At 58.9% G+C, this 23,056-nt stretch overlaps 2 protein-coding genes across 3 annotated transcripts; both read right to left on the reverse strand.

Annotated features, from left to right (window-relative positions):
• Positions 1-578: 578 nt before the first annotated feature.
• On the reverse strand, positions 579-8,782 carry FN3K (fructosamine 3 kinase). The gene is made up of 6 exons (XM_012929138.2): positions 8,509-8,782; positions 7,635-7,786; positions 6,718-6,809; positions 4,641-4,723; positions 1,207-1,329; positions 579-970 (listed from the first exon to the last, which is right to left on the reverse strand). The coding sequence occupies exons 1-6, from the start codon at positions 8,650-8,652 to the stop codon at positions 632-634; spliced, it is 933 nt and encodes a 310-aa protein (XP_012784592.2). The 5' UTR covers positions 8,653-8,782; the 3' UTR covers positions 579-631.
• Positions 8,783-14,369: 5,587 nt separating this feature from the next.
• FN3KRP (fructosamine 3 kinase related protein) lies at positions 14,370-20,906 on the reverse strand. 2 transcript variants are annotated; one of them, XM_036495936.2, is made up of 6 exons: positions 20,713-20,906; positions 18,553-18,704; positions 16,960-17,051; positions 15,586-15,668; positions 14,913-15,035; positions 14,370-14,752 (listed from the first exon to the last, which is right to left on the reverse strand). In XM_036495936.2, the coding sequence occupies exons 1-6, from the start codon at positions 20,851-20,853 to the stop codon at positions 14,414-14,416; spliced, it is 930 nt and encodes a 309-aa protein (XP_036351829.2). In that variant the 5' UTR covers positions 20,854-20,906; the 3' UTR covers positions 14,370-14,413. The 2 variants fall into 2 exon arrangements, with proteins under 2 accessions (XP_036351829.2, XP_058532536.1); XM_058676553.1 differs by lacking the exon at positions 20,713-20,906 and adding an exon at positions 19,520-19,620.
• Between the last annotated feature and the right edge of the window lie 2,150 nt (positions 20,907-23,056).

Consider the following 23,056-nt stretch of genomic DNA (forward strand, 5'->3'; position numbering starts at 1 on the left):
AGCACCCCCAGCACCTTCAGCACCCTCAGCACCCCAAGCATCCCCAGCACCCTGGGCACCCCGAGCACCCTCAGCACCCCGAGCCAAGCATGGTCTCTAAAGGACGGGAGGAGCCCAAGGACATGGTGCAGCGAGGTCTGAGAGTGGAGTTAGGGTTAGAGTTAGGGTTAGGGTTAGGGTCTGAGAGTGGGGTAATGGTTAGGGTTAGGGTGTGAGAGTGGGTTAAGGGTTAGGGTTAGGGTCTGAGTGCCTCCCAAGCGACAGGCGGGACCCGAGGGCCTGGCTGGGCAGGCGCTGACCCTGGGGCTGTGGCCTGAGCTTGTGAGGGGGACCCCTGTCCCAGCACGTGGGCTCCGCGGCACTGAGCTGACTCCAGGTCCAGGCTGGAGTGGCACCGGTGGCACATGAAGCACGCGGAGGCAGCTTATTTCAGTAAATTTTGTTCATTTTAAGGCAGAGATACGTTCACAGCCCCCCTCAAGTGCCTGCGACAGCCAGGGAAGCCCAGAAGCAGGAGGCTCGGGTCAGCCTGGGGTGCGGTCACTTCCCCACCCCCTGTCCTGGCCACCGCAGGCGGGTGGTCCCCGGAGTTGTGTCCACACCTGTGTGTGGAGCCGCCATCCGTGCACCCCTAGGCCAGCAGCCTGCGCATGGCGCCTAGCGCAGAGGAGCGGTAGCTGCGTCCGAAGTGGTTCCAGTGGTTGAGGAGGTTGAAGAGCTGGTACAGCAGCAGCCGCCGCTCAAAGCCCGGCGCCTTGGGCACCTTGCGGTGGTAGGCGGTGAAGAAGGCCTTGGGCAGGCCCCCAAACAGCAAGGAGATGGCCAGCTCGAACTCGGAGTGGCCGTAGAAGGAGGCCGGGTCGAACACCACAGGCCCTGCGTCGTCCTCCGCCACGTTCCCCGACCACAGGTCCCCGTGCAGCAGGGCGGGGACTGCCTCCAGGTCGCTGAACAGGGCCGGGATCCTCAGCTGCGGGTTGTGAGGTTAATGATGAAGCAGGGGCAGCCATAACCCCAGGTGCACGCGCCCCCGGCTGCACGGACAGGGCGTTGAGCTAAACACTCCGAAGCAGAGTGACCAGTGCTGGCGACCCAGGGTGACTGGTGCCTCGGGAGCCACCCTCTCTCAGCTACCACGCCATCAGTTCAGCTGCAGCCCCCTCAGCTCTCTTCCCCACAGGGTGCCACCTGAGAGCCTCTGCCCACCTGTAACCTGGACCAGAGCTCGCGGGCCTCGCGGTCAGCGTAGTCCGTCTCAATGAGATCCAGCTGCGTCTGGAGCCGGTGCCGGGTGAAGAAGGTTGGCCAGTCATCATGCCACTCGTTTACCTGGGCAGTGGGAGAGGCAGGGCCACAGCTGGCACCACAGGCCAGTGACCCCTGTGATCTGCAGGGCTGGGAGGACAGCAAGCAGGAGGGCTCTGGCCTCAAGGTGGCCCGGCCCGCCACGCCAGCCCCCAGCTGCTCCTGCTCAGACGCACAATGCTACAGCATCAAGACTGTGTGCTAGCAGTCTGGGAGGGATGACCAGCGGCCCACAGGGACGCAGGAGCAGAGGTCCAGGGACGGACTCGCCTCTGTCTGCAGTGCGGCAGCGTGGCTGTGTCATGCTGGGGGTCCATGCAGTGGGTGTGGATGACATGAAGGTGTGAAGAGAACAGCTCCCCTGTTTGGCAAGGCCCAGTGGGTCTCACCCCCTTTTGCATGGACACTCAACTACCCCACTAAGAATTCCATACAATACATTAAGGCATTGTTGTTTGCCCTTGTGAGATGGGTTTTGTAACCAAGGTGAGCTTGGGAGTTAATGTCGCTGATAATGTCTTGGTGAGTGGGCCTTTAACAATTTACACACAGGAGCACAATTAAGCCCATGCTGGTCCTGGACACCTTAACAGTGTCTTAACCATGGCCTCAGAGTCTGGCCCAGACATATAGCACACCTTCTGGAAAGGGCTTGATAAATATGCTAAACATTAATGAAAGTGATGGGAGTGAGAGCTGTAACTGCTATGACAATAAATACAGTTACTGTGACCTTAAAGGCTAGCCTGCTTTTTTTTTTAGTTTAGTATTATTTCCAATTAAAAAGTAACATCTATTGAAATATTATAGATACAGTTAAAAAGAAGAAAGTTTAAATCACCTATAATCTTGAAACAAACCTACGAAAACCTCAGGGTGTTCTCTCTCCAGAACTGTGTCTCTTACTGCTCGAGACAAAGTACTTCAACTGCTCATGACAAAGCAGTATTTGTCATTTAAAGCTTATATAATTAGCCTGTTTTTGCAATTTGTTTGGAGCATAGGAAATGTAGCTGTTTTAGCCTCTTATACAATTTTCGGCTACAGGAATTAAGAGATGCTTTTATTAATATTATGGAAATATGCTTTTGATTATTGTTTACTTGTTTATGGGGTTATAGATCCTGTAATTGTAGGGGGATTTAATATCTGGAGCTTTTGTTTGGATGTTTACGTGTTTTCCCTTGTAACATTTCTCCGGTTAAATGATGGGCAAGTTGTGGAAATAGAAATGTGGTAGGAATGTATTACTGATTAGCAGGTAACCACATGTGCCTTGGCCTTGGAGTCCTGGCTGTCACTCCATAGTTACTACTCAAGAATGAATAATAGCTTGCTTTGAAGAATATGAATATAATATTTTGCAGAATTCTCTTTAAGGGCACCTGCTTAGCCATGAAGTACAGACAGAATGACCAAATGTCTGTACGTGCCCCCTTAGTCTTGAAGTAAAAATAGAACAATTAGATGTTTGTACAGAAGCTTGGGATGTGGCTGGGTAAATAAGAAAGGACAGCTTCCTGAGCTGTTGGCAGAGGGCACCAAATGACAATGTCTGTGTCTTTCCTATCACCGACTCCACACACCCTTCTCAAGCTCTGAACTTGGGTTGGAGTTCCGGCATGGCACCAAATGACAGTGCCTCTTGGCGATCTATGGGTGAAAACTGGGCTTCCGTGATAGAGGCCACAGGCCAAACTGTGACACCCAGAACTACAAGCCAATAGGGGCAAAGAGAAGGAAGTCTCCGTGACCTTAAGGTGTGAGGAGTCGTGAGGAAGCCATGGGGATAGGTGTTCAGCCCAGCAGGGCACCCGGTGACTACCTGCGGGAACACTGCTGAGAGTCCCAGCTCTGCAGTGACCATGGCAGCCCACCACATCCAGTCCCAGCTCTCAAAGGCATTTGGCAAGGGAACCCAGGGATGGGAGCTCTCTTTCAAACAAGCATATCTTTTCGGGATTTGTTTACTGTTTAAGGGCAGAGGTTTGGAGCTCCATGTCCATGTGGGAGGGCCCCTGCGGCTGCCCCCCCCAGGTGTACACACCTCCCGCCTCCCACAAGGGAGCCTGCTGTATCATCCGGGGCTCCCACAGGAGTGGCAGAAGGCAAGTCCTTGCTGCCTCCCAGAACAAATGGAAGGCAATGTCTCAGAGTCCCAACCACCAACTGCCTCAAACTGCATCTTCAAAGACACTTCTGAGAGCAAACTAAGCAGGAGTTTGTGCGCACGGATGGATATAACGGGCAGTACCTAGTCTTTCAAAGGCCTCAATGCTGGAATGACCTCAAAAATGTTCCATACCACGCGGTTCTACTGACATGAAATTCCATAAATAGCCCCGAACCTCAGTGGCAGAGAGCAGGGGAAGGCAGGGAGGGGAGGGTACTGGGCACAGGAAAGCCCCAGGGCTGTATGGGCTACAGTAGGCATCTCACAGGCCAGCACTACCCCCACAACTTCACACAGGTGCAGCTGCTGCCAGCAACAAGAGCACAGAGGACATTACAAGGGATCACTTTCCGCCAGAGCACCACCCCAGGGAGGGCCTCCACTGGATACCTCCCTGTCCTCAGAAAGCCAGCAGGGCACAGCTCCTGGGGCTGAGGGCACCCTGAGAGTACAGGCGAAGACCCCTCCCCAAGCACCTCATCACTTCCTGGCCAGGCCTCAGTGTCCACTCTGCATCCTGATGGAGACCAGGGAGTGGACCATGTTCCCGGACTCTTCCTCGCTCCCTGACTCCTCCAGGCTCCCCGACTCCCCCAGGCTCCCCGACTCCCCCTCACTCCATGACTCCAACTCCCACACTTGGTCTCCCAGCACATAAATTTCCTCCTTTGCTGCTGACAACAGCAGGTTGGTGACCCTGGCCAGTGGGGCCCCAGGTTCTAGGTGTCACTCTCCCTGCCCAGGGTCCACTTGACCCTCCCAAGGAGAGAAGCTGGCAGAAGTGCCACAGAGAGGAAGGGATTTCTGGAACATGCTCAACGTGTGTGAACCTCGGAAACTGAACACCAAGGGGGCTGAGGCTTGACATAAGGAGACAACTGCTGATTTTGACAAGAATGTTCTAGAACCAGACAGTGGTCGTAGTCCCAGGACTGTGGAAGTAGCCCTACAGGACCAACCAGGCTGCACACTTCACTGTGTGTGTCTCCACCACACCTGACTTGGAGTTCCCCCACACCCCTGCACCTGTGCTTCCCCCATCCCCACCAACGCTCCGCTCAGCAACGCCCTGCCCCTGCTCTGCCCATCCCAGCCACCACAGCACCCACGCTGCCCCCATTCAGGGCTCATGCACACTGGTGCTCCACAAGCAGCCCCTCACCTGCGGGATGAAGCCACAGCAGGTCACAGTGTGGAAGCCAAACTTGCTCACGTAGGGGGGCTCAGTGCCCTCAGCCCTCCGGCCTATTGGGAAAAGCTCAACATGAGCTGATCTTCCTCGTGGCTGCCAGCCTTGGGGGAGTCTCATGCCAGGTGCCCAGCCTCAGATCTGCTCCAGGTTGTCAGTGCCTCAAGCTCCTTGCACAGTAGGGCTGAACAGCAGGAAGAAGCCTAAGCTGACACTATTAGGAGATGCACTCTGTCAAAACTCTGCTGGTAGCCACAGTTCCAGGGTGCAGCGGAAGGGCAGATGGCATGCAAACTCCACACCGAGGCAGGAGAGGTGACCTGGCTGTGGCCACACAGGCACACCCAGGACCCTGGGCACAAGCCAGCCCCTGCACACACCCAGCCCCTGCACACACCCAGCCCCTGCACACACCCAGCCCCTGCACACACCCAGGCCCCTGTACACACCCAGCCCTGCACACACCCAGCCCTGCACACACCCAGCCCCTGCTCACACCCAGCTATGCACACACCCAGCCCTGTACACACCAAGACCTGCACACACCCAGCCCTGTACACACCAAGACCTGCACACACCCAGCTCTGCACACACCCAGCCCCTGCTCACACCCAGCCCCTGCACACACCCAGCCCCTGCTCACACCCAGCCCTGCACATACCCAGCCCTGTACACACCCAGCCCTGCACACACCCAGCCCCTGCACACACCCAGCCCTGTACACACCCAGCCCCTGCACACACCAAGCCCCTGCTCACACCCAGCCCCTGCACACATCCAGCCCTGTACACACCCAGCCCTGTACACACCAAGACCTGCACACCCAGCCCTGTACACACCAAGACCTGCACACACCCAGCTATGCACACACCCAGCCCCTGCTCACACCCAGCCCCTGCACACCCAGTCCCTGCTCACACCTAGCCCCTGCACACACCCAGCCCTGTACACACCAAGACTTGCACACACCAAGCCCCTGCTCACACCCAGCCGCTGCTCACACCCAGCCCCTGCACACACCCAGCCCCTGCTCACACCCAGCCCCTGCTCACACCCAGGACCCTGGGCACACCCAGCCCCTGCACACACCCAGCCCCTGCTCACACCCCACCCTGTACACACCCAGCCCTGTACACACCCCGCCCCGTACACACACAGCCCCTGCTCACACCCAGCCCCTGCACACACCCAGCCCCTGCACACACCCAGCCCCTGCACACATCCAGCCCTGTACACACCCAGCCCTGTACACACCAAGACCTGCACACCCAGCCCTGTACACACCAAGACCTGCACACACCCAGCTATGCACACACCCAGCCCCTGCTCACACCCAGCCCCTGCACACCCAGTCCCTGCTCACACCTAGCCCCTGCACACACCCAGCCCTGTACACACCAAGACCTGCACACACCAAGCCCCTGCTCACACCCAGCCGCTGCTCACACCCAGCCCCTGCACACACCCAGCCCCTGCTCACACCCAGCCCCTGCTCACACCCAGGACCCTGGGCACACCCAGCCCCTGCACACACCCAGCCCCTGCACACACCAAGCCCCTGCTCACACCCAGCCCCTGCACACACCCAGCCCTGTACACACCCAGCCCTGTACACACCAAGCCCCTGTACACACCAAGCCCCTGCTCACACCCAGCCCCTGCACACACCCAGCCCCTGCACACACCCAGCTCTGCACACACCCAGCCCCTGCACACACCCATCCCCGTACACATCCAGCCCTGTACACACCCAGCCCTGTACACACCCAGCCCCTGCACACACCCAGCCCCTGCACACACCCAGCCCCTGCTCACACCCCACCCTGTACACACCCAGCCCTGTACACACCCCGCCCCGTACACACACAGCCCCTGCTCACACCCAGCCCCTGCACACACCCAGCCCCTGCACACACCCAGCCCCTGCTCACACCCAGCCCCTGCACACACCCAGCCCTGTACACACCCAGCCCCTACACACACCCAGCCCCTGCTCACACCCAGCCCCTGCACACACCCAGCCCCTGCTCACACCCAGCCCTGTACACACCCACTATGTTCTCCTCCTTCTTCAGCTGCTCCCCAAGCTTCTGGTTGTAGAGGTGCAGCTCGGCCATCTGGTCTCCCAATTTTGCCGCCTGACTTAGGGCAGAAGAAACATGTCAACAGGAAATGGCGTCTCCCCCAGAAACGTCAAAACTCCTCTGCCTTCTCTTAAAGGTGAAAACTGAGTCCCAATGACTCTTTGCCAACACAAAACAGGGCTTCATCAGCAGGACTCAGCAAGCAGCCTCCCAGCTCTAAAAGATCACTTGGGGCAAGAACTAGCTGCCAGGCTTTGTAGGAACCGATGTGAGTCCCACGTGGGACAAAGGCTCAGGTGACACCAGCCACCACTACTGGCCAGCAGGACTGTGGGGGCCTCCAGACTGGCTCACATACTATGTGCACCCTCAACATACACAGCTGTACAACTCAGGAAAGTCAGGGTGGGTAGGGGCAACACAGAGGTCAACAAGCTACTCCTCTGCCTGTGGCTCCCACATCTCTTATGGGAACCAGTTTGTGCCCTGGCTGCCCCACTCCCAATCCAGCACTCTGCTTATGGCCTGGGAAGGCAGTAGAGCAGGACCTAAGAACTTGGACTCCTGCACCCACAGGAGGCCCAGTAGAGGCTCCTGGCTCCTGGCTTTGGATCAACTCAGTGCTGGGAGACGCTGACAGCCACAAGAGAACCACCACACTCATGCCCTGCCCCCATGGCGCCTGAGCAAGTGCCAGCCACACCAACCCCAACACCTGCCCACTCGGTGATTCTGTTCTGTCAGTCTCCCTTGTTCTCTCCTTTCCTGGGTCTTTATCCATTTGTGTGTCTCTGTCTCTGTCCACATCTCTCCTTTTGTATGTCTCTTCATCCATGTGTATCTCTGTTTCTCTCTCTGTGTCTCATGTCTCGCACACACTCACCTGCTCAAACTCCGCATCTTCAAATACTCCATCACAAAGGCAGCCCCACCTTCCGGGAGATCGATGACCTTCAGGGGCCGCGGGACCCTCAGCAGGCCTGTGCTGTGCAGTGCCTCCAGGCTCGCCATCTCCCCCTCAAACATCTGCCGGGCCTGTGCCCACACACCACCGTGAGCCTCATCAGCTCGTCCCCAGCAGTGGGGTGCTGGGGGTCTGGGGGCACAGTCGCAGGATCCAGGCTGTCCCCCTGGGGACAGCAGCTTGGGGCAGCAGGACAAACCTGAGGGGGCCTGGTCTGTGTGCTGAGCAGCCACAGGCCACCCTCTCCCGGTCACTCGCGGTCCCAGGGTCTTTCCCACAGACTCCTACTTTCACTGTAGGGGAGCACTGCACCAGCTAAGGTGTGCTGGTGTCTCTGAGGCTGCGACCGCCTGCAGAGCTGCAGGCTTTTAAATAAAGCCAAACCCTGTGGACTGAAGGGAAGTTCCCTCAGACACACGGGAGACCCCGCCCCCAAATTCAGGGCGGGAATGGATCAGGCCAGAGCGGGTCTGCTTGTGCGCCCGCCGGCCGCAACGGACTGCAAGCTTCCTCCTGACAGGGATTTAGCTGGGAAGGCCTGTTGGAAACCAGGACTCTGCACCGGGGGGGGGGGGGGGGGGGGGGGGGGGGGGGGGGGGCGGTGGTGCGCAACCTCCCGAAATCCTTCTGATCCCAAAGCGGGTGGGGGGCGAGGAATGGCCCACAAAAACCCCTGGAGCCCCAGGACGCCGGAGCCGGCTTAGCCGAGGGGCGGCCACTATCCAGACCCGCAGGCCAGGCCTCGGGAAAAGCTCCACGCCCCGACACCCCCCCCCCCCCCCCGCCACCGCACCTGCGTCCTGCGGTTGACCTTGACAAACACCGGGCCCGCGTCCGTGTCGTACGCACGACCCTCACTGATGCAGCCGCCGGCGCTGGGGCTGCCGAAGGCCCGCAGGGTCGCGGTGCGCAGCTCTGCGCGCAGCAGCGACTCCATGGCGCGGCGGCACCGCGGCACTGGGCAGCACTCGGTGCGCGCTCCCGCAGCCGCACTCTGGGCGGCTCTGGGGAGACCGTGGGGGCCGCTCCGGGAGCGTGCCTCAGCTGACCCTCCCTCGCTGGCCCCTACCCAGTTCCCGCCCCCTGGCTGGCTCCAGAGCTTTCTCTACCGCCACCCGCTGGCCTTGGTCTGGGGTGAGGGGTGAGGGGCAGGGCAGGTGCACAGGCCCCCACACCAGCGGACACAGAGGGAGGCTGCCGCTGGGAACAGAGCAAGGGGAGCCAAGAGGCCTTGGCCAGGACCCAGGCTCAGTGAGGACAGGGCTGGGGCCTCTCGGCCCAGACAGGTGCCCCCCAGAGATAAGCTCTGGAGCCAAGAAGGGCTCCACCGCACCCAAGCACGCGCCCAGTCACACGGAGCTGTGCTAACGGGGCTGTTTCCACCCTGCGCCCCTGGCCCCACTGGGGCAGCCTTATTTAAAGGAGGGCAGAGGCCTGCCATCTACTGGCTTACTGCCCAAGTGCCCCCGGCTGGGAACTCCGTTCAGGTCTTCTGGGCAGGGCGGTTGGCAGGAAGCCAGTTACAGGAACCATCACTGCAGCCTCCTCCCACCCCGACCCGTCTATACTGTATTCAAGGGCCTTGGCACGATGGTTTGGGGGGCCGGCCAAGTCCTCACCTTGCAGACTCTGGGATCCCAAGAGGGCACCAATTCATGTCCCAGTTACTCCACTTGCCGATTGTGGCCTGGGAAAGCAGCAGAGGATGGCTCAGAGCCGTGGAACCCTGCACCCACGTGGAAGACCCAGAAGCTCCTGTCTTCAGACAGGCTCAGCTGCAGTCGCTGTGGCCATCTGGGGAGTGACCGTGGAGCATCCTTCTGTCTCTCCTCTCCATAACCCAATACCAATATTGGATTTGCCCTTCCAATAAAGAGATTTTTTTAATCTTATTTCTAATAATGATTACATGGTTGATCAGAGTAGGAAGGATCAAGGTTTAGGGAAAATTGGGTGAGCTCATTGCTTCCACATTTGATCTTGTCGTTCCTGGGGGAAGGGGAGTAAAAATAAATTTTACACAAAAATTTTTTTGGAAAGACAGTCACACAGATCTCCATCCACTGGTTCACTCCCCAAATGAACACAACAGCCTGAGCTGAGCGGATTCAAAGCCAGGAGCCAGGAGCTTCTTCCAGGGTTCCCACCTGAACGACTGGAGTCCATAGGGGATGCCAGTGCATGCAAGCTGATTTAGCCACTGAGCCCCAGCCAGACTCTTGACGGGGCTGCAGGCTTTTCTATCACCAGGCTAACCACAGCTCCTGTGGAGGCTTCCATGTAGTCCACAGTGACCTCCTCCACACAGCAGGAAAGCGCCTGGGGAAATGGCCGTGCTGGTAGCACTGTCGGCAGGCCCTGTGTGCTGGGGCCTGGATGGACACCAGCTCCCACCTTGCACCAGGAAGCAGCAAAGGGGATTTGAACATGTGTCCTCCTGACTGGGGACTGGCTGCAGAAGCCTTGGGCAGGGTTGGGGACACCCACTGACAACCTGCCTGCGCCGTCCCCCAGACACCCACTGAGGCCAGCAACACTGTCTGAGGGTTCAGTCAAAAAACAGGATTTCCAGGCCCGGCCTGGTGGTATAGCAGATAAAGTCCTTGCCTTGAACGCACCAGGATTGCATATGACCACTGGTTCTAACCCCGGTGGGCCAGCTTCCCATCCAGCTCCCTGCTTGTGGCCTGGGAAAACAAAGACGGCACAAAGCCTTGCGACCCTGCACCCGTGTGGGAGACCCGGAAGAAGCTCCTGGCTTCAGATCTGTTGCGGCTCACTTGGGGAGTGAGTCATCAGATGTAAGATCTTCCTCTCTGTGTCTCCTCCTCTCTGTATATCTGCCTTTCCAATAAAAATAAATCTGGGCCCAGCACGATGGCCTAGAGGCTAAAATCCTCGCTTGAACATGCTGGGATCCCATGTGGGCACTGGTTCTAATACCAGCAGCCCCACTTCCCATCCAGCTCCCTGCCTGTGGTCTGGGAAAGCAGTCAAGGACGGCCCAAAGCTTTGGGACCCTCCACCCGTGTGGGAGACCCAGAAGAAGATCCTGGCTCCTGGCTTTGAATCAGCTCAGCACCGGCCGTTGCACTCACTTGGGGAGTAAATCATCAGACGGAAGATCTTTCTCTCTCTTTTTCTCTCAGTATATCTGACTTTGCAATAAAAATACATAAATCTTTTTTTAAAAATCTAAGAAAGGAAGGAAGGAAGGAAGGAAGGATGGATGGATGGATGGATTTCCTAGGGGACAGGGTGGCTCAATAGACTAATCCTTCCTTGCAGCCCTGGCATCCCATACGGCTGCTGATGTGAGTTCCACTGCTCTGCTTCCCATCCAGCGCCCTGTTAATGGCCTGGGAAAGCAGCAGAGGGTGGCGCAAATGCTTGGGTACCTGCACACACGTGGGAGACCTGGAGCAGGCTCCTGGCTCCATGTCGTCTCTGGCTATTGTGGTTATTTGGACAGTGAACCAAAGGATGGAAGATCCTCCCTCTATAAATCTGTTTTTCAAGTAAAATTCCTACAAAAAAGAAGGAAAAATCAGGATTTTCAGGAACCCAAGGACTCCTTCCTGGCTCCCAGGAGCGAGGGGTCAGGCCATCAGAGGTTCCTGGAGACCCCAGGGCCTGACCCCTGCCCAGCTAGGGTCATCTTTCACTCCTACATTTAGCTCCGAGGCTGGGATGGCTGGAACTTGGGCTCAGTGGTTACTGTTGAGCAGGCCGCTGGGTGTGGCCTGAGCTTTCCCAAGTCCTGGGGGAGAGACCCAGGACCAGCCTTGGACCCTGGACTGTGCCCCATTTGTCATCCTCCTTCCTGGCCAAGCTCCACCTGGGGCTGCTCCACTCCCCTTTACCTTTCTTGGAGACTGGAGTCTTTGCTGCCTTGCCAACAGAGAGACCTGGGGCTGACACTGCCTGCGTCTTAGATGTCCCCAGGTGAAGCCTGAGCAGCCCAGGGTGCCACCAACCCCAAGGAACAGCCTAGCAGCCACAGAAACATAAAATTCAGTTTGGAGTGGATGAGTCAGTGGTTGGCACACCATCTGTGACATCACGGGCATCCCACGTGGGCACCTGTGCAAGACTCAGCTGCTCCTGGCTAACGTGCCCACAAGGGACTCGAAGCTCCTGGCTTTTCCCTAGCCCAGCCCTGGCGCTGATGGAAGACCTGTCTTTCCCTATGTGTAACTCTTTTATCAAATAAATAAGTCTTAATGAGAAACAAGACTGTGGTTAGAAGATCTGTCTCTTCCTGTAACTGCCTTTCAAACAAATGTTTTGAGCCCAGTGCAGTGGCCTAGCTGCTAAGTTCTCAATTTGCATCTGCCGGGATCCCATATGGGCGCCGGTTCTAATCCCGGCAGCCCTGCTTCCCATCCAGCTCCCTGCTTATGGCCTGGGAAAGCAGCTGAGGACGGCCCAAAGCCTTGGGACCCTGCACACGCATGGGAGACCCAGAAGAAGCTCCTGGTTTTGGATCAACTCAGCTCCAGCAGTTGTGGCTGCTTGGGGAGTGAACAAGCAGATGGCAGATCTTTCTCTGTCTCTCATTTCGGTAAATCTACCTTTCCAAGAAAACTAATTAAATCTTTTAAAAAAGCAAAACACTTTTAAGGATTTACTTATCTAAAATGCATGAGAGCCAGACCTATCTGCTGGTTCACTCCTTAAGTAGCCACCACAGCCAGAGCTGAGCCAGGAGCTCCGCTGGGGTTCTCGCACAGGGTGCAGGGCCCAAGGACTGGCTATCTTTTTTTTTTTTTTTAAATTTTATTTTTATTGCAAAGTCAGATATACAGAGAGGAGGAAAGACAGAGAGGAAGATCTTCCGTCCACTGATTCACTCCTCAAGTGGCTGCAACGCCTAGAGTTGAGCCATTCTGAAGCCAGGAGCTTCTTCCAGGTCTCTCACACAGGTGCAGGGTCCCAAGACTCTGGGCCGTGCTCAACTGCTTTCCCAAACCACAAGCAGGGAATTGGATGGGAAGTGGGGCTTCCGGGATTAGAACCAGCACCCATATGCAAACCTGGCACGTTCAAGGTGAGGACTTTAACTGCTAGGCCACCACATGGACCCGACCTGGGTATCCTGTGCTGCCTGTTATCAGTAGGGAGCCAGAGCAGATAAACTGGTGCCCACATGGGATGTGTCACAGGGTACTTTGTGTATTATGCCAGCCCAACTGTTTTTTTGAAAAGTAGGTTTTACAGAGAGGATTCTTCTATGTGCTGGCTCGACTCCTAAAAGGCCACAAAGACCAAGGCTGAGCTGACCCTAAGGACGATCCTCTGCTGCCCCTCAGGCCACAAGCAGAGCTGATCAGCTGTGGAGCAGCCGGGACTTGAACCAGGTCCACAGGACAGAGGGTTAGCATGCTGTACCACTGTGCCAGCCCCAGCCCGGCTCTCTCTGAACACCCTCTAGACTAAACAAGCAGGCCCATGTTCATGAGGCTTCCCTGGCCACAAGGTAACCTGCTGCTGCTAACCATCAGAGGAGCCTAAGGTCAGCTTCCTGCCAGAATGATGAGTAAGGCCTCAGGTCTGACCACCAGGGACAAGCACACAGACCCCAGGGTCAGGGCTGATTAGCCATCACGTCCAGCAGTCGCCAGGGTCTCATTCCCCTGACAGAACCAGGACCTGAAGGCATCCTCTCCCCCTACTGCCAGGCTCTGCCTGGGCCTGACCTGCAGCCCACTTCCGTTCTGAGCAGAGGCCTCTCTGGGGTGCCTAAGCCAGACCTCCATGCTCACCGGGCACAGCTCCCCCAGCTGCCTGGTTTCTGTCACAAGCGGGGCGGCACTGAATAGCACATCTGCTCTGGGCTGCACCTGCGCCTTTATTCAGAAAACAACCTGTACTTGTCTGCTGCCACAAGGTGTTGCAAAGGCTGCCGAGCAAACAGATACAGGTGGAATGCCACGAGGGAACTCTAGTCAGGTGGCCTCGAGAGGGGCTGGCCCAGCAGTGCTGTGCACTCACCTGGGATGCCACAGAGTGCAGCCAGCTTGGCAAAGCCAGCCAGCAGCACACAGGCACACAGGCACGCAGGCACGCAGGCACGCAGGCATGCAGGTACACAGCCGGGAAGGAATGTGCAGAGCAAGGGAATGTCCTCAGCTTGCCATGTCTTCAGACACCCAGGCAGGACGTCCCCTGGGCCCTCAGACACCCAGGCAGGACGCCCCCTGGGCCCTCAGACACCCAGGCAGGACGCCCCCTGGGCCCTCAGACACCCAGGCAGGACGCCCCCTGGGCCCTCGGACACCCAGGCAGGACGCCCCCTGGGCCCTCGGACACCCAGGCAGGACGCCCCCTGGGCCCTTGGACACCCATCCTGCCCTTCACGAGGCGCCCCTGGACATGAGGGAGGCAGAGCTGGCATACAGCTTCCCTGCGCACTGGGTCCCTCACCAGGCTGTGGCCTCTCCCAGGTCTCTGGAGCAGCAGTGAGGTCAGGGGCACAGGCCCCCGGCTCTGCTCGTTAACAGTGCAGCTTCGGGACAACAGAACTTGTCCCCTGGTGCACTTTACCAGCCAGGCTTGGCAAGGAGCTGCTGGTGGGTCCTAAGCCACTCCAGCTGTGTGAGCAGGTGGGCAGGAGGTGTGATGATGACACAGAAGCCTGGGAGTGATGGGGCCCCAGGGCGCTCTGGGAGGACTGGGCTCCCCTTGAGGGCGGCAGCTCACTTGATGAGATTCCTCATGATGTTGAGGGAGGAGCCCCTGTACCCCGACCCAAAATGATTCCAGTGGTTCAAGTAGTGGAAGAGCTGGTACAGCTGGAGGCGCCTCTCAAAGCCTGGGGCCTTGGGGACCTTGCTATGGTAGGCAGAGTAGAAGGCGCTGCTGAAGCCCCCGAACATTCCAGCTATCGCCAGCTCATACTCCGAGTGGCCGTAGAAAGAAGCCGGATCAAAGATGACGGGCCCGGAGGAGTTCTCGGCCACATTGCCGCCCCAGAGGTCCCCGTGCAGCAAGGCCGGGACGATCTCCAGGCCCCGGAACAGTTCTGGGATCTTCAGCTGTGGGGAAAAGAACGTCTCAGCGGGGCTCCCACCTGGGCCAGGGAAGCCCAGCAGGGCACTCGGAGGCCGCAGCTCAGAGGGCAGAGGGACACTTGCGGGCACCGTGCCTCATGTGCAGACACAGGGCTGCGCCATGGACCAGGCACACACGGCTTACCTGCAGAGCAGACCAGAGCTCCAGAGCCTGCCTGTCCCCAGAGCCCTTCTCCACCATGTCCATCTGGGGCTGAATGCGCTGCTGGGTGAAGAACATGACCCAGTCCTTCTGCCAGTCATTCACCTGAACGGGCGACAGGGACAACGCCAGACCTGAAGCCCAGAAGTATCCCACAGTGGAAGGGGACACTGTGAGAGGGCAGGGGACACAGGGCAGTGCTGAGGAGGGCACCCATGGCTAGATTGGCATGGGGTCGCAGCAACCGCTGCACAGCTCCTAAGGACCAGCGTGTATGCAGAGGCCCTATGTGACAGCTCCCTGCAGTGGGTAGGACAGAGCCCCAAGACCAAGGCCCTTTTAGGACAATCCCTAAATAGTGGTTCTGCCCCCACAAACCTACGGGTCCCTGGATGCCAAGGCACGGCCTCAGAGGGGCAGAGCCCCTGCCCATCCATGCATACAACCCAGCACCGCATCGGGCTGCTGTCCCCGGGCGAGATGAGCAGAGCCATGTAACTGGATGCCAGGCCCTGGCACGCTGCTCTGAGAGGTGAGTGAACATAAGATAGCCACCTCTGGGCCTCACATCAGCCTCACAAGCCCAGCAAAGAAAACGGGTGCAGAATTCCCAGCAACAAGAGCTCCCGTGAGGAGGAAGCCAGGGCCCACCCACCTGCGGGAGGTATCCACAACAAGTGACCACATCAAATCCAAAGTGGTCCACGAAGGGCCGCTCTGCATGCCCGCTTCCCCGCCCTGGGAGGAGAGACGGGAGCCTCAGGTGGCCGTCCAGACAACAGGACACTGACAACAGATGGCGGCAACAACCACCCAGGGGACACACACCGTGTGAAAGCCACAAAGCAGAGGCAACTCCCCCAGAGAGAGCCCCTCACACTCACTCACCGTACCTCCTCACTCACTGACTGTACCTCCTCACACTCACTGACCGTACCTCCTCACACTCACTGACCGTGCCTCCTCACACTCACTGTACCTCCTCACACTCACTCACCGTACCTCCTCACACTCACTGTACCTCCTCACACTCACTCACCGTGCCTCCTCACACTCACTCACTGTACCTCCTCACACTCACTGACCGTGCCTCCTCACACTCACTGACCGTGCCTCCTCACACTCACTGACCGTGCCTCCTCACACTCACTGTACCTCCTCACACTCACTCACCGTACCTCCTCACACTCACTGTACCTCCTCACACTCACTCACCGTGCCTCCTCACACTCACTGACCGTGCCTCCTCACACTCACTGACCGTGCCTCCTCACACTCACTCACCGTGCCTCCTCACTCACTCACTGTACCTCCTCACACTCACTGACCGTGCCTCCTCACACTCACTGACCGTGCCTCCTCACACTCACTGACCGTGCCTCCTCACACTCACTGACCGTGCCTCCTCACACTCACTCACCGTGCCTCCTCACACTCACTCACCGTGCCTCCTCACACTCACTCACTGTACCTCCTCACACTCACTGACCGTGCCTCCTCACACTCACTCACCGTGCCTCCTCACACTCACTCACCATGCCTCCTCACACTCACTCACTGTACCTCCTCACACTCACTGACCGTGCCTCCTCACACTCACTCACTGTACCTCCTCACACTCACTGACCGTGCCTCCTCACACTCACTCACCGTGCCTCCTCACACTCACTGACCGTGCCTCCTCACACTCACTCACCATGCCTCCTCACACTCACTCACCGTGCCTCCTCACACTCACTCACCGTGCCTCCTCACACTCACTGTACCTCCTCACACTCACTGACCGTGCCTCCTCACACTCATTCACTGTACCTCCTCACACTCACTCACCGTGCCTCCTCACACTCACTGACCGTGCCTCCTCACACTCACTCTCTGTGCTTACTACCCTGTGGCCTGAGGGTCACATTCATGGGTCCTGCCATCCACACGAGTCAGATCCTTATGAGGCTAAGCCTGGCCCATCCTCAGCCCACACAAACTAACAACTTGCTCCGGGCAGCCCCCACAGTGCACACAGATGCCCTACCCACGGTGCCAGCCTCCTTCACGACCATCTCTCCAAGCTTCTTATTGTCAAGGTGTAGATCTGCCAGCTGGGATCCAAGCTTCGCAGCATGACTGTGAAAGCAAGAGGGAACAGCTGAACAAGTGCCACACACACATAGGGACTCATACACATACACAGAGACACACAATGCTGAACAAGTAACACAGAGACACACAGCTGAGCAGGTGACACACAGAGCTGAGCAGGTGACACACACAGACACAAGCTGAGCAGGTGACACACAGACACAAGCTGAGCAGGTGACACACACAGACACACAGCTGAGCAGGTGACACACACAGACACAAGCTGAGCAGGTGACACACAGACACAAGCTGAGCAGGTGAGCAGGTGACACAAGCTGAGCAGGTGACACACACAGACACAAGCTGAGCAGGTGACACACAGACACACAGCTGAGCAGGTGACACACACAGACACAAGCTGAGCAGGTGACACACACAGACACAAGCTGAGCAGGTGACACACAGAGCTGAGCAGGTGACACACACAGACACACAGCTGAGCAGGTGACACACAGACACAAGCTGAGCAGGTGACACACAGAGCTGAGCAGGTGACACACACAGACACAAGCTGAGCAGGTGACACACAGACACAAGCTGAGCAGGTGACACACATAGACACAAGCTGAGCAGGTGACACACACAGACACAAGCTGAGCAGGTGACACACAGACACACAGCTGAGCAGGTGACACACAGCTGAGCAGGTGACACACAGAGCTGAGCAGGTGACACACACAGACACACAGCTGAGCAGGTGACACACAGACACAAGCTGAGCAGGTGACACACAGAGCTGAGCAGGTGACGCACACAGACACAAGCTGAGCAGGTGACACACAGACACACAGCTGAGCAGGTGACACAGAGCTGAGCAGGTGACACACAGAGCTGAGCAGGTGACACACACAGACACAAGCTGAGCAGGTGACGCACACAGACACAAGCTGAGCAGGTGACACACAGACACAAAGATGAGCAGGTGACACACAGAGCTGAGCAGGTGACGCACACAGACACACAGCTGAGCAGGTGACACACACAGACACACACACACCCCCCCAACACACAGCTCTGCCTGGAATGCACTGAGCAGGCATTTCCTGAGGCTACCCAGTCACTGCACTAGAGCAGCTGGGGTGCACAGCCTTGCCAGAGCATGACTCCCAGCACATCCACACCAGGCCTTTTGCCACACCTCGTGTCAAGGCGCATTTGAATTGCCAGGATGTGGCTCTCCCTCTGCAGGACTTGTGACGTGGGGGCACAGCTCCCCCATCATGCACCCAAGGTGGCATCGAGACCCACCTGCTCGAGCTGGAGCTGTGGTCAACGGACCAGCTGCTGCCTCCACCAGTGGCACCCACATTGGGGCACCGTGTGACCCAGCTCCCTGTTGACGTGCCTAGGGACATACAGGAGCATGGCCGGCTGCTTGGGCTCCTGGCTTAGGGCTGACCCAGACCTGGCCATTAGGCCATCTCTACGGATCTACACTGGGGGCGAGTCTCACTCTGCCCTCCAGGTGACCAGTCGAGGCACAGACCTGCTCAGAGGCTGCATGTCCACGTGCTCCATGACAAGCACGCTGCCGCCCCCCGGGGCGTCCAGGACCTTGATGGGCTGGGGCACTTTCACAGTGCCCGTGTTCAGGATGGCAGTCAGGCTGGCCATTTCACCTTCAAACATCCTTCTGGCCTGTGGAGGAACAGAGGCGTTGGGGTGAGAGCAGCGGAGATGACAGGTGCACAGCCACGGCCGCCCTTCCCTGTCCTGCTGCCTTGGTGCTCAGGCGGAGCCCGTGTCAGCAAGGGCCACAGGCTGCCCAGCAGACCCCCATCCCGGACTTGGCCAGAGCTGCGCCCAGTGTCTCGGACCACACCCTGGACACACTACTGCTCCACAGACAGGCGGCACCGGGAGGCTGGGGAACGCTCACCAGCTGGACCATGTCTGGGCCACTCTGCTGCCAGTGGAAATCACCACATCCACCTCATCCCGTGGGCCACGGCGACCCGACTCCCGACTGCCCACACAGCAGTCCCTTCAGGGGCAAACCCAGCTCTTCCCAACTCTGCCACCCTCCCCAGGATTACCGTCCAGGCCTGCCCATGCACACACAGCCCACCCTCCCCAGGGTGACTGTCCAGGCCTGCCCACGCACACAGCCCACCCTCCCCAGGGTGACCGTCCAGGCCTGCCCACGCACACACAGCCCACCCTCCCCAGGGTGACCGTCCAGGCCTGTCCACACACACAGCCTACCCTCCCCAGCGTGACCGTCCAGGCCTGTCCACGCACACAGCCCACCCTCCCCAGGGTGACCGTCCAGGCCTGTCCACACACACAGCCCACCCTCCCCAGGGTGATCGTCTAGGCCTGTCCACGCACACACAGCCCACCCTCCCCAGGGTGACCATCCAGGCCTGCCCACAGCCCACCCAACATGTGCACACATCTCCTGCAATGGCTTTCCTGGCCTCTGGTTGCCCCCTGAGACGCTGCCACGTCACTTCTGCCCAGGACACAAGTCCCCCAACTTTTGCCTCCCCCATCTTTTGCCGGGTCAGTTCCTCCCAGCCTGGTCACACCTCAGATTCCAACTCAAGGCCTAACTTAATTTCTCAACGAAGTCTTCTCTCGCTTGTCCTTGAAAACACCTTCTAAAGCAACACTGTTGCAGACGGCTTCGACACGGGGGACACTCTCACTACACCCAGAGCCTGGGACAGCAACCAGGCCTCCTCTCCTCGCCTCCTCTCCTCGCCATCACCTCCCTGTCCCTCCAACGCTTATCGCGGCCACTTTGCCCTTCCATACTCAAGTGTTCTCAGGGGGCTGGCTGCAAAGATAAGAGTTCAGGACCCACTGCCAGATGCACAGGCTAATGGCATCCCATACAGGCACCGGTTCGTGTCTCCCTGCTCGTGGCCTGGGAAAGCAGCAGAGGACGACCCACAGACTTCAGATCAGCTCAGCTCCAGCCATCGCAGCCACAATCACCCGTCAGCAGCTAACGAGTGGTCCTGTATTGTTACCACAGGGGAGCTGCAGGCGATAAGGCAGAAGACAACTGTGTCTGAAGCAGAATTTTCAGGGAATTTTCTTTGGAAAATAACGGCCCCACTTTGCAGTTCTGGTGCGGAGAGCAGCGTCAGAAGGGGGTGGTCCAGCTCACAGACACAGGACTGGCTGCTGTGCTCGGTTGTGACTCCAAGTGTCAGCCGGACAGAGGGGGCAGGTCGAAGGGGCAGGAGGGCAGGACGGAGGGGCAGGACGGAGGGGCAGGGGGGCAGGAGGGCAGGACGGAGGGACAGGAGGGGAAGGAGGGCAGGACGGAGGGGCAGGACGGAGGGACAGGAGGGGCAGAAGGGCAGGACGGAGGGACAGGAGGGGCAGGAGGGCAGGACGGAGGGGCAGGAGGGCAGGACGGAGGGGAAGGAGGGCAGGACGGAGGGGCAGGAGGGCAGGACGGAGGGACAGGAGGGGCAGGAGGGCAGGACGGAGGGGCAGGAGGGCAGGACGGAGGGGCAGGAGGGGCAGGAGGGCAGGACGGGCAGGAGGGCAAGACGGAGGGGCAGGACGGAGGGCAGGAGGGGCAGGAGGGCAGAACGGCAGGACGGAGGCGCAGCGCCAGCCCGCGGGCTCAGACCGCACCGGGAGCCTCCCCGCCGAGACCCCACCCTCTGCCTCCAGCCGCGCGGACCTCCGCCTGGGAGTTCACTTTCACGAACACTCGTCCTCTGTCCGTGTCGTAACTCTGGCCCTGGCTGATGCAGCCGCCCCCCGAGTGGCCAGTGGCCCGGACCGCGCCGTAGCCCAGCTCCCGCCGCAGCAGCGCCTCCATGTTCCCGCCAGGACCCGCGCCGGCCTCAGCCGGGCACTGGCGCTGGCGTCGGCGTCAGACAGCAATCCCCGCGCGGATTGGGCGGGGGGCGGGCAGGACCGCCGTGGTACGCGCGGGGATTGGGCAGAGGACGGAGACGCGCGCGAGGATTGGGCGAGATTGGGAGCGAAGTGACGCGCGCGGGGATTGGGCGAGGGGCGGTGACAAGCCGGGGATTGGGCGAGACTGGAGGCAAGCCTCCGTAACAGGCTCGAGGATCGGGTGAGGCCGCGGAGGGGGACGAGCCATATGATACGCGCGGAGATTGGGCGAGAGGCGGCGACACACACGCGGGGATTGGGCGAGGGGCGGGTCGGAGCGCACATCCCACTGGAGCCCTCGCTCCTGCACACCGGGAACTCAGTGTATTTACACGCTCGGCCTCCACGCACAACGTAGAACTCGTGGATCTTTCTCAGGCTGGACCAGGAGGGGAGCTGCCGGGACTCGAACCTGTGCCGGCAGTGCAGGCGATGCCTTGATGCACTGCGCCACAGGGTCCGCCTCCGGGTGTGTGTGTCAGAGAGCCCATCCTGGCCTGGGGCCTGGGGGAGGGGCCCACACAGGGCTGTCCTCTGCTTTCCAGCCGGGTCAGGAGTGGAGCAGCGGGGCCTCCAGCATGGCCTGGAGAGCAGCCCCAGTGAGCCCAGCTGGGTAAGCCACGTTCCATTTGTGACCAGCCCCGGGGAGCAGGGCCCCTGCACCCAAGTGCGAGACTAGGTAGAGTGCCAGGCTGCTGGGCATTACGGTCGTCTCATGGAAGATCTCTCTCCCCCGCTCTGCCTCTCCTCTCAGCAACGTTTTTAAATAAATAAATCTTGGCTGTGGGCAACTGCCAAGATGCCTTGTACCTGGGCAAGTGTTCCACTGCTGGGGAAGAGCAGCCAATAGCTGGCTTAATGCTGAATCTATGTTAACTATATCACTATGCCAGCATAGTTGTCTATTATTTATTTTTTTCTCATTTTTATTTTTAAAAAGCTATGTGTGGAAAGTGGAGAACTCTAGGTGTAACGTGACACCCAGCTCCTGGGCCTAGGAGCTGCAGATTACCCAGGGAGCAGGGGGAGGGGGTCTGTGGACATACTGGAGTGGGAGCGGCTGAGGGTATGTGTGACAGAGGAGGAATGACTCCTGGGGGACTCCACGGACTGGGCTGCTGCACTTGCTGGTAGGCACGGGAGCTGACGTGGTTTAGAGGGGGCAACGGAGGGCATGTCCGGTCAGGCCAAGGTACCCACCATGTCAGAGACCAGTCTGGGCTAAGTAGCATCGCCCGCTGCCCACGGGTGCACCCAAAAAGCTGGGGACCTGCCTGGCTGGGCTAGGCTGCAGTACCTGCCCGCAAGTGTTGGAGCAGGGGCTGGGCCACGGCAGGCTGAGCAGGACAGAATCGGATGTGTGTAGGGGATTGTGGGCTCACCTCTGGGGGACTGCAGTACCCACCAGCACTCATGGGATCTGGGGCTGGGAGCAGTCCTGGTAGGGGAACTTGGGGATCTCCCATGCTAGGCCACAGCTCCCGATGGGGAGCACAAGACCCATGGCTGGGACCAGGCCAGGTTGGGCTGGGCTGTAACACCCATCAGCATATGTGCGGGTTTGGAAGAGCCAATCCATGCACTCACTGGCGCAAGCAAAGGTTGGATATAACACCTGCCAGTTCACATACCTGCTGGAAAATGCTGAGTCTAAGAGCGGGCCATGTCACGGTGGGCCACAGTGACCTCTGGCGGGTATAAGATCCAGGGCTGGGAGCAGGCCTGGTGGGGGAACTGTGGGCACACCCCTGCTGGGCTGCACTTTTTGCATAAGAGCCAGAGTTGGGGGTAGGCCAGGTTGGTCAAGTAAGGGACACGTGTTGGCATATGGGTGGGCTGGGTCCAGGGGTGAGGTAAGCTAAGCCAGGCTGCAGCGCTCACAGGTATGCACAAGAGCCAGATGGGATGTGGGATGGTCTGGGCTAGGCTGCAGCACATGCCGGCACATGCAAAAATCAGGGTTGGGGAGGGCTTGGTGAGGGTTGTTGGGAGCCACCCTGACTAGGCCAGGCACCTGCTGGTGTGCCTGGAGACCGGGACTGTGGTAGGTTGGGCCACAGCACCCATCAGTTCAGTGAGAAATGGGACCAGGCAGCTGCATCCACCAGTGTGTGTGTTGGCTG

This window comes from Ochotona princeps, chromosome 17 (assembly GCF_030435755.1).
Source record: "Ochotona princeps isolate mOchPri1 chromosome 17, mOchPri1.hap1, whole genome shotgun sequence".
Lineage (NCBI taxonomy): Eukaryota > Metazoa > Chordata > Mammalia > Lagomorpha > Ochotonidae > Ochotona > Ochotona princeps.

Bases quoted from the DNA above. Each gene is read 5' to 3' on its own strand.
- FN3K (XM_012929138.2), bottom strand. From the start codon at position 8,652: ATGGAGTCGCTGCTGCGCGCAGAGCTGCGCACCGCGACCCTGCGGGCC. The intron at 7,787-8,508 runs GTGCGGTGGCGG...GTGTGGGCACAG, and splicing joins AGGTCAACCGCAGGACGCAG to GCCCGGCAGATGTTTGAGGG. The intron at 1,330-4,640 runs GTGAGGGGCTGC...CCCACTGCCCAG, and splicing joins GCTGTGGCTTCATCCCGCAG to GTAAACGAGTGGCATGATGA.
- FN3KRP (XM_036495936.2), bottom strand. From the start codon at position 20,853: ATGGAGGCGCTGCTGCGGCGGGAGCTGGGCTACGGCGCGGTCCGGGCC. The intron at 17,052-18,552 runs GTCTGTGCCTCG...TTGCTTTCACAG, and splicing joins GACATGCAGCCTCTGAGCAG to TCATGCTGCGAAGCTTGGAT. The intron at 15,036-15,585 runs GTGGGTGGGCCC...TCGCCCGTTCAG, and splicing joins GTTGTGGATACCTCCCGCAG to GTGAATGACTGGCAGAAGGA.